Raw genomic sequence first — 16,695 nt, 5'->3', positions numbered from 1 at the left:
CATGTTCTACCTATATCTCCACCAGCGCCAATATGAGTATAAACGAAGGTTGAAGGGACTCAGCGGAAACCGCCATGGTAGTTGTTGCAGGGTATTACGGTTGGTGGAGAGTATTGCCTTAACTTATCCTTTGAACTGGTTCTGATGATCTCTAATGTGTGATTATTTTTAGAGGGAAGGAACCAGTAGTGTGAAATGCACAAGTAAGACAAAAAAAGTGAATGTAAAATCTGTGGGGATAGTCTTCCAACCTCATATCCTAAGCCATCCTGTGACTCCTGTATCCAACATATGACTTGTCAGAATCTGTCAGCCCTATTTGAGACCATGCGTTACTTTATACAGGAAGAGGTACGCAATTGAGTTGCAAATGGAAAACAATGCCTCCTTTTGCTAACTTGAAAGGTAGCAAAAGGAGGCATTGGGGCACATTTACTTAACCGGTCCAGTTGCAATCCAGCGGCGTGTTCTCCAACGAGGATTCGGGTCTGCTGGGATTCACTGAGGTTGTGCGTCTGATATCCATCAGGTGTGGCTCCGCCGAGGTCCGCCGGAGTTCCCCTGATTCGTCCCGGTCCATGTAAGTGCTGATCTTGTGACACAAATTCTTTATTAAATTCCGTTTTTTTTCCCGAATGCATCGGGTTGCCTGACGGCCACGCCCCACCTTTCTGTCGCGTAAAAGCCGGCGCCAATGCGCCAAAATCCGATTGAGTGCGCCAAAATCCCAGGGCAATTCAGCGCAAATTGGAAATCGTCAGGAGACCCTTAGTAAATGAGCCCCATTGTTTTCCATTTAACACCTTGGAAAATGTATTTGCAAACTTCCCAGAATTCCCTAGTGGAGCATCTATGGCTTTAAGTCTCCACATACCTTTAAGGTGGCCTTTATTGGCAATACCTCCGTAAGGAGAACACCTACTGTCTGACCCTAGTCAATAGCCTCTCACATAGCCAAATTATTTTCCTACTATGTTCTGAAGAGACCCAACCAGGTCAAAGCAGTGCTGTTTACAGTTGGGAGTCTGTTCCTTCTGGAATAGATATACTGGTTTGGCTTATGATATCATGTTTTTAGACTTCTTGTAGGTCATACTTGGTGTTAAGGGGGCTGCCTTTCAAGGTTTTTCCATTTAACACCTTGGAAAATGTATTTGCATACTTCCCAATGTTTCTGGAAGGCATTCTGATGCATCTAGAATTACGGGCTTTACACTTTGGAGTGGCTGTTACCCCAAAGGTATTCACAAAGTTAATTGTGGAAGTGGCCTCTTATGTAAGAATATGGCAGGGAATTTTTGTAACTAAATGACTTTTTACTAGTGGGGAGGTCAGCTGATGCTGTAAAACACCAACTAGGTCAGGTATAGGACACTTTAAGTTGCTTGGGTTGGTTGGTAAATTTAAAGAAATCCTCTCTAAATTCATCCACAGAGAAAATATTCTTATTAGGGATTCTACTAGACTCAAGTTGTCAAAAATCGTTTCTTACAGCCAAAAAAATATCAAAAATAATCTCATTGGTAAGTCAGAGAGAAGAATCACCTACAAAAAGAGGAATAATGAGGACTCTGGGACTATTTATGGCCTCTATCCTGGAAGTCCTTTGGGCAATGCTCCATGCCAGGCCTCTACAACTTCATATGTTGCAGAACAGGAATGGAGAACAATCCAGCCTGGATCAGAGAATTCCTCTTCCTTGGGAAATTCGAAGGTCCCCCGATTGGTAGATGGTGGAGGAGAACCTTCAGAAAGGACTGTCCTGGAGGCAGGAGAAGAGTCTGTGTCTAATAATGAAAACAAGCTCCTGGGGCTGGGGAGCCTGGTTACAGGAACATCTATTTCAGGGACCCTGGAACAAGGACATGCATTCGATTTCATCGAACTTCAGGGAGTTAAGAGCTATCCTTGAAGCAATTGGGGCATCTCTAAGAAATATTTGGCAATGGATATAAGGGGATGGCCTGGAACTTGGAAGGCAGATCCAAACCACATTACAGAACAGCAGAAAGCTAGTAACATCTCAGATTTACTTTAGGGCCTGGAAGGCTTTATTTCATGTTTTTTTAATATCCTGACATAGATTCTGAGCACCCAGATGTAGGCAAAATTCAGGATTTTCTACAGGTCGGGTTAAATTAGGGATTAAAACCAGTTACCCTCAGAGTACAGGTTTCTGCTTTCAGATCCCTATTTCAAAATCCTCTAACCTCCCATCTCTGGATAGCCAGATTCATTAAAGCCACCACTAGAATGTCACCATTTAAGAGATGTTCGGTTCCCCTCTGGAATCTCTCCCTAGTGCTGAACTATCTCATTGGAGGACCTTTCAAGCTCTTACAGTCCTGTTCGGTAAAGTGGTTAACCATTAAAGTTGTATTCCTGGTTGCAATCACCTCAGCCGTAGGGAAAGAAGAAATTTCAGCACTATCATGCAGGGCCCCTTATACAAGAATTTTAGAGGATAGGGTGGTCCTGGTCAATGACCCAGCTTTTCTTCCTAGAGTGGCCTCAGGAGATTAGACTCCCCTCATATTATGACAAGCCAGTCTCAGACAGGGAGTCAGAGTTCCACAAGTTAGATCTAAAAATGGCTGTAGAGATCTATCTGGCTATAACCCCTAAATGGAGAAAATCAGACAGCTTATTCAAGAAAAAAAACAGGGAAAAAGACGTCAGCTCACCCTGGTGATGTATTTCACAATACCTGGAACCATCCGAGCATGAGATCACTCCGGCTTGAGGAGGTATGAAAATAGAAAACAGCAAACATGATCCAGCTTCAAGGATGCAACAGGAATCCGTATAAAATATTCAAGGCTTTATTTAATCTCTTTAAAAAATTGTAGATTAGGCTATGGGATACAGCAGCATGAAAGTTCACAGCATAAATCGTCTACGCGTTTCAGGTGTTAGACACCCTTAATCAGGGCCGATTCTAGCATATTTGCTGCCTGAGGCGAATATTAAAATGCTGCCCCCCCCCCCCGCTACCTGTTAAGTAAATGCTGAAAACTTTACTAACAATTAACAACCCTACAGGCAGCTCCCTGACACTGTGTGACTGACTACAGGATCTGAGAGGCATTGGTGGCATCTAGTACCTTATAGATGACAATCTCTTCCATCAGGACGACTTTATTCCAGGTTCTCCAATCCATGACGTATCAAAGGTGAATTCACTGGCAGATATCTTCAGCTCCGTGCAGCATCTCCACCCGGCGCCCCTAAAAATATCACAGTCACTTACAGTATAAAGTCACCTGGAAAACAACACTGCGCTCCTAAATAATATATACTCCTCACAACACAACTGTCCGCACTCTACCCCACATATAACACATCCCTTCATTATATAGGGATAAAATCTATATACATATAATATACTGTATCCCATATACAGCCCCTGCAGCTAAGTAATATACTGTACCCGATATACAGCCCCCCCCAGCATAGTAATATACTGTATCCCATATACATCCCCCCAGCTTAGTAATATACTGTATCCCATATACATCCCCAGCTTAGTAATATACTGTATCCCATATACAGCCCCCCAGCTTAGTAATATACTGTATCCCATATATAGCCCCCGCAGCTTAGTAATATACTGTACCCGATATACAGCCCCCCCCCCCAGCTTAGTAATATACTGTACCCGATATACAGCCCCCCCCCAAGCTTAGTAATATACTGTATCCCATATACATCCCCCCAGCTTAGTGATATAGTGATATATAATATATACAGCACCCCCCAGTATAAAATGATTCTGGCCCCATATAATATATACAGAATCCCCCCCAGTATAAAATAATTATAGCCCCAAATAATATCTATAGCATCCCCCCAGTATAAAATAAGTATAGCCCCAAATAATATCTATAGCATCCCCCCAGTATAAAATAATTATAGCCCCAAATAATATCTATAGCATCCCCCCAGTATAAAATAATTATAGCCCCAAATAATATCTATAGCATCCCCCCCCCCAGTATAAAATAATTATAGCCCCAAATAATATCTATAGCATCCCCCCAGTATAAAATAATTATAGCCCCAAATAATATCTATAGCATCCCCCCCCCCAGTATAAAATAATTATAGCCCCAAATAATATCTATAGCATCCCCCCCCAGTATAAAATAATTATAGCCCCAAATAATATCTATAGCATCCCCCCAGTATAAAATAATTATAGCCCCAAATAATATATATATAGCATCCCCCCCAGTATAAAATAATTATAGCCCCAAATAATATCTATAGCATCCCCCCCCCAGTATAAAATAATTATAGCCCCAAATAATATCTATAGCATCCCCCCCAGTATAAAATAATTATAGCCCCAAATAATATCTATAGCATCCCCCCAGTATAAAATAATTATAGCCCCAAATAATATCTATAGCATCCCCCCCCCCCAGTATAAAATAATTATAGCTCCAAATAATATCTATAGCATCCCCCCCAGTATAAAATAATTATAGCTCCAAATCCCCAAATAAAATATACAGAACCCCCACCCCCACCCCCACCCCTAGTATAAAATAATTATAGCTCCAAATAATATCTATAGCATCCCCCCCAGTATAAAATAATTATAGCCCCAAATAATATCTATAGCATCCCCCCCCCCCAGTATAAAATAATTATAGCCCCAAATAATATCTATAGCATCACCCCCCCAGTATAAAATAATTATAGCCCCAAATAATATCTATAGCATCCCCCCCCAGTCTAAAATAATTATAGCTCCAAATAATATCTATAGCATCCCCCCCAGTATAAAATAATTATAGCCCCAAATAATATCTATAGCATCCCCCCCCCCCCAGTATAAAATAATTATAGCCCCAAATAATATCTATAGCATCACCCCCCCAGTATAAAATAATTATAGCCCCAAATAATATCTATAGCATCCCCCCCCAGTATAAAATAATTATAGCTCCAAATAATATCTATAGCATCCCCCCCAGTATAAAATAATTATAGCTCCAAATCCCCAAATAAAATATACAGAACCCCCACCCCCACCCCTAGTATAAAATAATTCTGCCCCCATATAATATCTATAGCATCCCCCTAGTATTAAACAATCATAGCCCCAAATAATATATATATAGCATTCCCCCCAGTATAAAATAATTATGGTATAGCCCCAAATAATATAAATATATATTGCATCCCCCCCAGTAATAAAGAAATAATTATAGCCCCAAATAAAATAGCATTCCATGATCCCCCCCCCGCAGTTTAAAATAATTCTGGCCCCATATGATATATATAGCCCCCCCCCCCCCCCCGCAGTATTAATTATTAGCCACAATTAATTAAATACATGAAAAATAATAAAATATATACTCACCTGCAGGCAGCTGCTCCCTCGGCGCGGCTCCGGTGTTCACGCGGCTCTCCTGTGAGACGCGGCTCCGCACAGTGACACAGGCGCCGCGCCATGACGTCATGGCGCCTGTGTCACTGCTTAGAACGGAGCGACGCAGCTGCCAGAAAGGCGCTGCGTCGCTCCGCATATAAATCGCACCTGTGTCTTAAAGAGACAGGCGCGATTTATTTAGCTGGTGGGCGATTCGGGCGTTAATGGACGCCCGAATCGCCCACTTTAGAGCGGCGAATTTCGCCGCCCTTTACAGGGACCTGCATTCTGCCGCCTGAAGCGAGATTTTCATCTCGCCTCATGGCAGATGCGGCCCTGCCCTTAATCATGACTAACCTTGCAGCCTATTTTCAGGTAATATATACCAAAAGCACTCGGTCACATGACCGGTCGCAATCAATTACACATGTGTTACAAGGACAAGAACATAAAACATCAAGGCATATAAAATAAGAAAAAACAACAATGGAACACGGAAAACTGGGTTGTACAAAGGTAATTAATAAGGGTATTAATAAGGGTGACCGAGTGCTTTTGGTTTATATGACCTGAAAATAGGCTGCAAGGTTAGTCATGATTAAGGGTGTCTAACACCTGAAACGCGTAGACGATTTATGCAGTGAACTTTCATGCTGCTGTATCCCATAGCCTAATCTACAATTTTTTAAAGAGATGAAATAAAGCCTTGAATATTTTATACGGATTCCTGTTGCATCCTTGAAGCTGGATCATGTTTGCTGTTTTCTATTTTCAGACAGCTTATTCGTCCTTTTTTCAGTCAGGAATGAGGGCAAAAAAGCATCAGCTTCAACCATATCCAGATGGATAAGCTTGGCTATTAGTTCGGCATATAAGACAGCAGATTTGCCTGTCCCCAAAGCTCTTAGAGCTTATTTGACTAGGGCAGTCTCCTCCTCTTGGGCAGAGTTTAGGGAGGTTTCTGTAAATCAAATTTGCCAGGCTGCAACTCGGTCATCCTTTTTAAGCACTCTGGGGCTCATTTCCTAAGGGTCCGAACACCACACTTCTGTCGGGTTTCCCAAATATTTTCGTTTTGCGGCAAACTGCCCCGGGATTTTGATGTACGCGATCGGATTGTGGCGACAGCTTTCACACAGAGATCGGGGGCCGTGGCCGTCAGACAACACGACAGAATCGGAAAAACAGCAGAATTTAAAAAGCGATTTGTATCACAAGATCAAGCACTTACATGCGGTAAGTAAATGTGCCCCTCTATGTTAGATGTGGCGGAGTGCACAAATTGTCTTTTGGACATAGAGTTCTATCTTCGGTGATTTCCCCCCCCCCCCCAAATCTTTGCTATTCTCTCTGATTGAGGGCTGTCGTGGTGAGAGGGGGAAATTTGTAATTACCGGTAATTTTCCTTCAACCACAACACACCTTTTGGTTATAGTTCTCACTTCCTTTCGTTCTCCTTATTCAAAGGTGTCGTAAAAAAAGTGGTTTATGGTATGCATGGAGATATGGGGCTCCTGGCCAGTACTAATCAAGTATTAAGTCCCGTACAGTCTCTGTAATCCACTGAAGGCGAAGGAGGGGTTGAGCCTTCTAAAGACATGGGTTTCCTGTCCCTGGAGGTGGATCCTCTCTCTGGTCTCGCATCACACTCGCAACGCATGCTGCTTGGATTGCACGGCCTGAACGCTGCACACCGGGACTGAACTGACACTGTCACTCCGGCGGTGCAGCGTTCGGCCTATGCGATCCGAGCAGCATGCGTTGCGAGTGTGATGCGAGTTCATCAAGTGTGGAGCTGGCCTAACACCACCTTCATGATGATTATTTCATTTTTCTGTGTCTTGTCTTATTTCTTAGTAATTTATTCATCATCAGTTTTATACTGGATTCAGGATTTGGAGTGAGTGTTTTAGTTGAAAATGAAACCGTGGTTCATATTAAACATGTGTGGCAACTATATTTATTAACCCCAATGACCCTAAGATCTGTATTTGTGGATGTGACTTGCACTGTTACAGTCATAAACCCTGAAAGAGACGTGGAATAAATCTGTTTTATTCAGATCTTAGCTTTAGTTCTGGTAAATAAATTATTTCTAGTTTCGGAAAAACCATAATAAAATATGACGTACATCAGATTCCAGTTCAATATCGTGATGACAGTTACATAGAAAGTTTTGTTATTAAATACAGAATCTAAAAGGTTTTTCTCTTAATAAACTGTACAAATTCTGCAGCGTAATTGGTAAATCTGTCTCTGAGTGAAGGCTCAGCAAACTGACAGCTGGATAAAAACTATTTACATGGAGCATAAAATATTACATATGAGCAAATCTCTAATTCGGCCATTAGAAAGGCTGATCCTGTGAGGATGTGGCTCCGTCATGTCTTGTCCTATTGCTGAAGATTTGTTCACACCTACAAAATAGAGAGCAGACCATATTAACTGAGAAATCAGTATTAGTATAAAGCATGTCACTATATCCAAGTGCAAGGCGTCACAGTGATTATATGATCTATCATGGGAACACGAGTACAGCTTCTGCAGAAATGGAGCTACTCATCTATCAAGTGATTTGAGACTCATTGGGGGAAGGGGGGATGTTGCTTATATAAACTTGTACCACAGTTTTCTAGCAGCAGAGCTCCCAAAAACTATCCGTTTAATATCTTTCCTCCATGTAACAAGTCTTCCACCAGACGTATCCATCACAATTAATAGCTCCACACTTTCCCTAGTTCCAATGGTCTGCTGCCTTAGAGTAACCTTTGACTTATTCTTTATACATTATTAATGACATACAAGTATGTTAAGGGGTTAAAGTGGGCCCCCGTGCTGAGCCCTATTCATACATGGTGGATACATGCCGGATGTTGCTGTAAACACCCACCACTGACATACTGATCGCAGGTGATAACCATTTTATTACTGCAGCCAGGACTTAATGTCTCTGGGTGGCAATGATACACTCCCATGACAGCCTAGAGTCTTTAAAACTACAGGAACTGGTATTCTGCAAGAGCTATAACAATATGCACCGTTACAGAACCTATGCACATACAAAACAAAGCCTAAAGAACCCTAGGGGGGCAGGTCTTCTTCCATGCATCCCCCCCATACTCAAAATGTGACACCTACCTTCCAAATGTAACCTCAAACCCACCTATTTACTACTACACCATATAATAACTTCATGCTCCATCCCCACTTGTCTCTGTCTACCCTCCATTTGTGCCAGTTCTGTGTAGTTTTGTGTCTTTTGTATTTGCATTTGTTCTCATCTTAATGTTATATAATCTAATGGAATTCACTGGTGTCCTATAAGACATAATATAGTATTTGGCCCCTGCTAGAAGTGCATGCAAACATAGTCACTGATCTGTTACATGAAGTATAGTAAAGACACTTACTGGATGTTAGAAGGAAATTCAGACAATTGTGGAAGGACTTAGGGAAATGTGGCTTGGATTCTGGGAAAAGAAGCAGTAATGAGCAAGTGAGTGGTTAAACTTTACTGAAAGGATTTATTTGTCAGATTCTGCAGTCAGTGTGTTAGCCATAGCCAAGAATGGAAAAATGACAATGTTGATGAGTCTGGATACAGAATTTATATTAACAATGTCTTGAGTACAGGGTGACATGTGAAACAGGTGATTTGGCAGAGTAGCATTTACAAATAAGAAGTTCATTATGTCAGTTATAGGCTATGGAACCATCACATCTAAGACATTTGTCACCCATAAACACCATGGATATATTTTGGGGCTTATGCCAGAGCGATGTGTATAGAGACTTAGCAAAGTGGACAAAAATAGTGCTGTGGAACCAGAAGGCACGGATTCTTCATCACCTATTCCACTACATTAATAGGTTGTGTTATTGGGGTGATTTTAGTGAAATGGTGTATTCCACCATATTTTCCTTTTTTGGGGTAAAACAAGTGCATTATGAATTGTCACCAAATGTAAACAATATTGTAGATCAAGTGCTGCCACAACTCCGAACTTGGTTACTAGTATAAGATGAATAAGTGTGTTGGACACATAGGGGACACATGTATTTTAATTCCCATGTGAGGTGCTAAGTAATGGCAGCCTTACAGCAGAGATGTATTGGCGGTTTATGAATCTTGGCTTGTCCACCACCGGAGAGCTGACATTGGAACTGTTCCTCCTTTCTGGAAAGGTGTATTGTGCTGAGGCATCACAGGGAGATCCAGCATCTTCTGATAGATTGTCCTGGGGAATACCAGAGACACAACCACTGTCTGATCCACTGGATCCTCCACCAGACATACAGTGAGACGACTCTGAGCTTTCTGTGGCTGGAAGTAGAAGACAAGATGGTTAGCGGCTGCTGATCAGTAAGGAGAATGTAGCACAATGCAGATAAGTGGGACACGCACTCATGGAAGGTTGGCTGCAGCTAGTCTCATTCTCCAGCTCATCTTCCTCCAGGCAACTGCTGGTCTCAAAGGGTCTATTAGCAGACAGTACTCCAGCCAGAAGTGTTTGGTTGACATACATGTGCAAGTTAAGGGGTCCCAACAAGGAGGTGGAAGAAGGTCCACACGCTGAAGGTACAGAGTTACATGTTATGGGAGCCTGAGTCCTCTTGTAAGGATCTGAATGGTCAAATAAAGATACTGCAATGGAGGCCCTGGTCCTGGCTCCTGCAAATCAAGCACAATTGAATTATCAGAATCAATCTGATACATTACAATCAGACATATACAACAAGAATACATGGTCATAAATCCATACCTCTACCCTTCATAATGTAATCAATAGCACGGTTGTTTATTGCTGCGTCACTTGGCTTGATGTCCAAAAATGGCTTATTACCAACACCCATAGACACCATTTCCTGCATACGGATCTCTGCAGGAAGAAAATCCATTATGGTTATTATATGGTAGGAAGAAATCTGGTCAACACCTATAGAAAAGCATTGATTCCACAAATATAAGGTTGATGATCCTCGTTATAGGCTGTACTTTAATCCCTTCACGACTGCAATGCAGCTATATACGTCCTATTTGTACATACTCCATGCAGATGTATACACATCACGACAGTGTCACATCTTAAACAGTAAGTTCAGGAGATATGAACGTTTGAAGTGAACTCCCTCCAGCCTGTCAGAGCAGAAGGAGCTGCAGAAGAAACTTTGCACTGTTATTTATCACAGGCGCCGGTGTATGATAGCCCCGCTGAGCAATTGGCGCAGATGGATGCATGAAGAGGCTCTGGCCATGTATGAAAAGTACCCGGCTGCAGCGAATGTACAGGCTTGGGGACAGGACCGCCCTGCACTGCACCATTCCCTGCCTGCCGTGCCCCCTTCACATCCCTCTATGCCTTCTTGGTGTGGAGGTTGCAGAAAGGTGCTAGCAACAGGCTAGCATTAGCAATTATTTCAGGGCTTCCACACCACTAGCATGGTGCAGAAGTGATAAATACCCCTGAACCTGGAAAATGGTAATGTACTGACACTACATATTTATAATATATTTTGGTAAAGGTTGGTTGTATACCATATTACTGCTCATTATTTTTTTATGTGAAAAATGCCAGAAAAACTTTTTTTTAAATATTTTTACTGGTCCTAAAATTGTTGCTAATAAAATTATTCTATCAAATTAAGGTCTCATGTCATGAAAAGAAAAGTTATATTTTTTTATATTTTGAGTAGTTATAAAGATAAATATTGCAAAAATTAACCTGGACACCACAGGCACAAAGGGGTTAATGCAAATATACCATCAAAATAAAACATGGTAAACCAGGGACACTTACTCATAGATCCAGACACCATGACTGTGGTAATCTTCTATCATTTGTCTTCCTTCTAAAATTAACTTGGCACTTCCTGCTCCCTACACAAGTGCAGGGGGGAGGGCGATACAGTGTAACAGCCTGCAAAGCCAGATCACAGAGGAACTGGGGTAGTCCTCGGGCTCCTTAGAGGACGGCCATGGATAACAAATATAAGAAGATAATGACAGTCACAGTGCCTGGATCTATGAGTCTCGGGTTTATCATGCTTAAATGTAATGCTAGATTTCCTTTAATAAGTATTGATTGGCTGATGAAGTTCCATGTCTTTTACATGTACAGGAAAATTGTTGTTCAAAATAGACAGCCGAGAGGGAAGCTGCTCACTATACCTTTATTCCGGGTTGCTTGCTGCCAAAGGATTTTGGCAATGTCGGCAGTCCATGCTTGCTTTACTTCAGCGCTACTGGCTTGGAGAATGTGAGTATCATTAGATTTCCGCCTCCTGAACCAAATCTCAAAGCGCAAACCACTGTCTCCAGAGTTTTCTGTCAGACCAATGTCTGCAGTCTATAAATCAGAGAACAGGTTGAACAGTCATGTCTCAGATACAACTGAATATTTAGTCCCTAATGACAGCCTATTTTTTCTTCTGTATTTTTATAACCTTTTAATCTTTCTAGTGATGTAATGATATATGTTAATCCCTTTGTTTTAACTATATTATACAGAATATTTATTGATTTAATTGTAAGTTCCAACAACAATGCCGTGGGGGGAAATGCTGCCGGTGTGATATGATACAATGTCACACTTCACAAACCATATCAAAGCACCTCTGAGGACGCATCTAATCACATTACTATAGATGCAGAAACGCGTTAGGTGTGACTTTAATGAAAATTAGCTGAGCTTATCAGTAATTTTTCTTGGTCTAGTGACAGACAATATTGATCCTACAGACCACAAGTATATAGGCTCACCAGCCGGGACAGTGTTTAAGCACTACATTGCACTGCCCTGTCTATGGACCATACAACTTTTTTGTAAAATCATTCACGGACCAAGGCCTGAATGTATTAGATAGTTATTTACAAATTTTAATATATTATCAAATAAAGATTATTAAATTTTAAACGTTTCTAGTCAGGCAGACGAATTTATTTCTAAGTTCCAATTTGTCCAGCAAAAAAAAACCTTTATTTGACTCTATAAATGGAAAAATAAAACATTATTACTTTAAAAATATGGGAAAGAAAATAAATGCAAAAGTTGGGTCGGCCTGCATGGAAGGGGTTTATCTCATTGTGGCTGGGTTTAGAGCAGCCTGCTGGATTTATCCATTATAAATAAGGGAAGCAAGCCAGAAGGGGCATGGAAATCAATGGTAACTGGCACTAAACAAAAAGGTCTCCTGTTTAGTGATCATATTGTTGCTCTACTTAACAGGAGGTAACAGAAAATATTAAGACTGATGGGATCCCAGTCTACGGGGATTACGTGTTTTTATGTATTTATTTTGCATTAGTATTTACAATTGTATTGTGATAGACAAGCCTATTGTAAAAACGCCCCTGCAATCCTTTCCTAGGTTCCTAGGGTTACCTGCGCAGGGGTTTTGCAGCCTCTGATTCCCAAGCCCGAATAAAGTCCACTACTAACAGCCAAAAAAAGGTTTGAAGTACAAGGAGAATACTGGTGGCAGACTAGACCCGTTACGCTAATGTGTCACATCTCAACAAAGATATAAACAGCCCCTCTGTCATGTCCCATCAGTCACTTCCAGGTTCCTGTTACCAATTACATGCTTTACTTACTTTAAATGAACGCTTGTAGATGTAGACATCTAATCCTCCCTCAATCCTTTTGGGTTTGCTGAATAAAATAAGATCTTCAAAAAGGAAGACATGCCTCTGACACTTCTTTCGGCCCAGCCACACCGTGAACTCGTCCTGTTTTACCAGTTGTCCTTGCTCCTTCAAATTCACCTGATGACACAAAAAAATGGAAGATACAATACAGCTATTGACCTTTCCCTTTTGACACATATTATGGTATATAATCTCATTATGGCATAATCACTCACATCACAGTCCCGTATGGCGTCCATAGCCAGGAGATCGTTGCCGTGACGTAGCTGGAACTTAACCATTTCCTCAGCTGCCCGTAGATACGCCAGCTCCTGCTCCTGTGCCTCCCCACACTCTTTAATAAGGTCTTTCAGGAGAAGTGCATACTTGCTCATCCTCTGAATAGGCTTCAGCAGGTATGATGCCAGGTCCATCTTGTCTCCCAGCTGGCGCTGCTTATTCTGAGCCAAACACAAGTTAGGTCAACATTTCACCCTGAAAAAAAGCTTTGTAAACATCACATAGACTTACTGCTACTTTCTCACCTTGAAAAATATGTTCCCATGACTTGCTAGCAACAAGTCTGACCTGGGCTTATTCTTGCTGTATAAGGCATACATCCCAAATTGGTCTTTCTGGAGGGACACAAAATTAGGGAAGGTGATTTGTGGAAATAACAGATTACATCTTCCAATTTTAGGAGAAATTGCCTTCTGAAGTTTTTTTTCCAAAGATTTTTTGATAGTTATTGTTATTTGCATAACAACAAAGCAGATGTCTTGTGGCAACACTTCCACTAGGGCAAGCATTACACCTGGCATTGTAGAATGACTTCTAGAAAGAACAAACCAATCTTGAGGAAAATTTAATAGAGTCGCCTATGTAATACTTGACCCCGTTAAACCTTCCTTAGAGCCTCCTGGAGCAGCAGGTCACACGATTCTGTGACCAGCCAGCAGCCCCTTCCATCATAACTACACCCATATCGGTGCTTAGAGGGGTGTGCGAAGCACAACCACAGCTTCTTTAACCACTCATAGGGAGTGGTTATGACAGAGGGGGCATACAAAAAAGTAATGCCTTCCCCTCTGTCTGTGTGTAATTTCGGTAAGTTAAAACTGCAATTCAAAATATGTATTGCACCTTTTAAAACTACAACAAGTTGAATTCAGTTTTATAGCAGTTGTTATGCAGTTTTAACTACTAATGAAATTGCATTGGTTTATTGATCATCAACAAGTGTGACCACCTCAATAAAAGCAATGGTCTCAGAGGCATTGGTAGTTGCCAGTCAATTGAGGAATGGTGAAAGCCATTGCAAGCACTTAGCATGTTAAATGTTCAAGCTTGTTTGGAAGATATTTGTTTTATATAATGTCCAAAGAAGGTGAACTTTCATTTTCTCATCACTGTGGGTGCCTTATGTCTAGTTTAAGGGTTGTACAGAGGCTCAAGTGTGGCACAGAGATTAGACACACAAAAAGTTGTCTCCTTACATGCCGGAGGAAGCAGTGGCTAACTCTTAAGGGATGGTTGCAGCAGCTCTCCAGCTCCTTTAGGAAATATTGGCTGTGGAAATCTCTCAGCTTCTCTAGGTTTCCAAAGATGATACCTCTCTTCCCGCGAAGGTCTTGGGGAAGGTCGATGCGATCCATCTCAGGAAAATAGTTCTCAGTGATGTACCACAGGGATCGGACATATTCTCTCTCTGTGGTGACCATTTCATCGATGATATGCCGAAGTTTACTACAGCAGATGATAAACACAATTAAACAACTGAACTTCACTGAAATGTAATGATTCTTGTATGAGTTGTGCATATGTAATAATAAAAGGGTCATGCATTGTGTGGTGCAGCAGTTCCACTTCCCACAGGTTCTGATGGCATGAGCCTGAGCAGGGAGGCAAGGACTTATACACCGAGAACAGTTGCAGAGCCACAGCTTGAAGACCTATACTATAAATTTTTAACAATTAACATAAAACTCTTGTTTCTCATCATCAACTCTCACCTGCTGCGGCATCTTCCATCTGCGGAGGAGACACTACTCCTCCTATCATTCAGCATTCGTTCTACTGACCAGTCTGTGGAAGCCAGTAGACGAGGGCTGCAGGAGCGCTCTGCTATTTCTGTGCTGCTCACTTCCAGACCTTTAATGAACACGCCAGTGTTTCCTCTTCTAGCAGGTTCGCTGAGTCTCCTCTGACAACCATGGCTGCTTATTTCAGTCCCAGGTAGGTCAAAACTCTGTGCCTTTCTTAACAATCTTCTTCCCATAGGGCGAGATGGGGTAGGGGTTGAAGACCCCGAGGGCACATGGTGAATAAGTTCAAAGTGAAGGTTTTCCCTTGGAGAATTTTGAAGAGATAGTTTACGGACTCTGTAAGCTGATGATGAGGAGACAGAACTGGCACTGGAGCCAGGCGGACTAGCTTGAAACGGCAATGGGTCCATTTCAGGTCTGTGACACAGAACTCTCCCAATTCTCCTCTCCCTGCCACAGATAGGAGAATTAAGCAGCTTATTCTGGATATAAGAGACATTCTTATCAGAATGCGCTTTTTGATCTCTGGTTTCTAAAGGACTTGTCCTTAAAGATTTTTGTTCTCCTAACATCATGCTTTTTGTCTTCAATGCTGCTTCAAGTTTCTTCTCAAAAACTTGCCTTGCCTCTTGGCACTTTGACCAGGCAAACTTCCAGTGCTTGACCCCCTTTTCACTCTTCAGCTCGTGGGCAAGCTCCCTCATCTCCTCAAACATCTTCTCTCGGATCATTGGGTGCTGCACCTGGTATTTCTCTAGACTTTCTAGGGCACCAAGGCAAAGCTCGGGGGAGTTGCAGTCATCCAGACTAATGGCACCAAGATGTCTCATCCCATCCAGAGCCCATTCATAAGCCTGCAGGATTAAATAACAAAATTAAGAAAAAGCAATATAACTGTAGACCAGATCACTGTAAGGCTAGAGAAAAGCTGATAACAATACAAAATACAAACAGTACTAAGCAAAATGTGCCTAAATTACAAAAGTCGCTTCAGCTGTAAACTAAGCTAATGGTGTAAAGTGAGACTATGCAGTCTAATACATCAGAAGCTGTGATATATGAGAAGCAGTATGTTAGACAGTATATCTGTATGGAAGTCCTAGATCAGTGACAGGCCACTGGTCAGTCAGCACGGAGTGGGTATATGGAATCATGTTTGGATGTGCTGATATACTATTTTATTCCCTTCTCTTAACTTCTATGACAAGGTTTTAGATGGAGCTATTCCCTATAGCAGTCACCAACACCACAGGACCCAAGTTGCTATTGTGCCAATTATAAGAAAAGACATTTAAATGCAAATATCTGGAGCTTTGATCTTCACTCATTCTTAATCTGCTCAAAGAGTAGCAACTCCACCTCTGAACTCCCTGTGGTGTATATATTTGAGTCTATAACATGTTCCTCTTTGAGTAAGGCCTCATGTACAGCGCACAAGTGTCCTACAGAACTTTGTCAGAGTGTCAGGTTCTCTTAAGCAATCCGACTTTGTGCCAAGAGCATTGATGTGATCTACAATCCTGATCATTTGTTAAACCTCTAGGTTAGCGCCTATTCTCTTCTTTGAGACATTCTGGTGCCAACCATCTGATATGTGGGGGCACCAACTACTAAGTATTCATAATGTTGCCTCTATGAGAACA

At 41.6% G+C, this 16,695-nt stretch overlaps 1 protein-coding gene across 2 annotated transcripts in view; it reads right to left on the bottom strand.

Moving 5' to 3' along the window:
- Positions 1-7,419: 7,419 nt before the first annotated feature.
- LOC140070528 (puratrophin-1-like) overlaps positions 7,420-16,695 on the bottom strand; it is a 68,449-nt gene continuing 59,173 nt past the window's right edge. Inside the window, exons 14-24 of one of the 2 annotated variants that reach the window (XM_072117148.1) lie at positions 15,020-15,906; positions 14,504-14,753; positions 13,553-13,642; positions 13,244-13,468; positions 12,975-13,145; positions 11,550-11,727; positions 10,144-10,260; positions 9,786-10,052; positions 9,481-9,704; positions 8,791-8,850; positions 7,420-7,797 (exon numbers count right to left, since the gene is read on the bottom strand). In XM_072117148.1, the coding sequence (XP_071973249.1) occupies positions 8,809-8,850; positions 9,481-9,704; positions 9,786-10,052; positions 10,144-10,260; positions 11,550-11,727; positions 12,975-13,145; positions 13,244-13,468; positions 13,553-13,642; positions 14,504-14,753; positions 15,020-15,906 (2,451 nt within the window). In that variant the 3' untranslated portion in view covers positions 7,420-7,797; positions 8,791-8,808. The remainder of the gene's footprint in view (positions 7,798-8,790; positions 8,851-9,480; positions 9,705-9,785; positions 10,053-10,143; positions 10,261-11,549; positions 11,728-12,974; positions 13,146-13,243; positions 13,469-13,552; positions 13,643-14,503; positions 14,754-15,019; positions 15,907-16,695) is intronic. The other variant, XM_072117150.1, reaches the window with a different exon arrangement.

This window comes from Engystomops pustulosus, chromosome 7 (genome assembly GCF_040894005.1).
Source record: "Engystomops pustulosus chromosome 7, aEngPut4.maternal, whole genome shotgun sequence".
Classification (NCBI taxonomy): Eukaryota; Metazoa; Chordata; class Amphibia; order Anura; family Leptodactylidae; genus Engystomops; species Engystomops pustulosus.
This window is presented reverse-complemented; position numbering and strand designations above follow the sequence as displayed.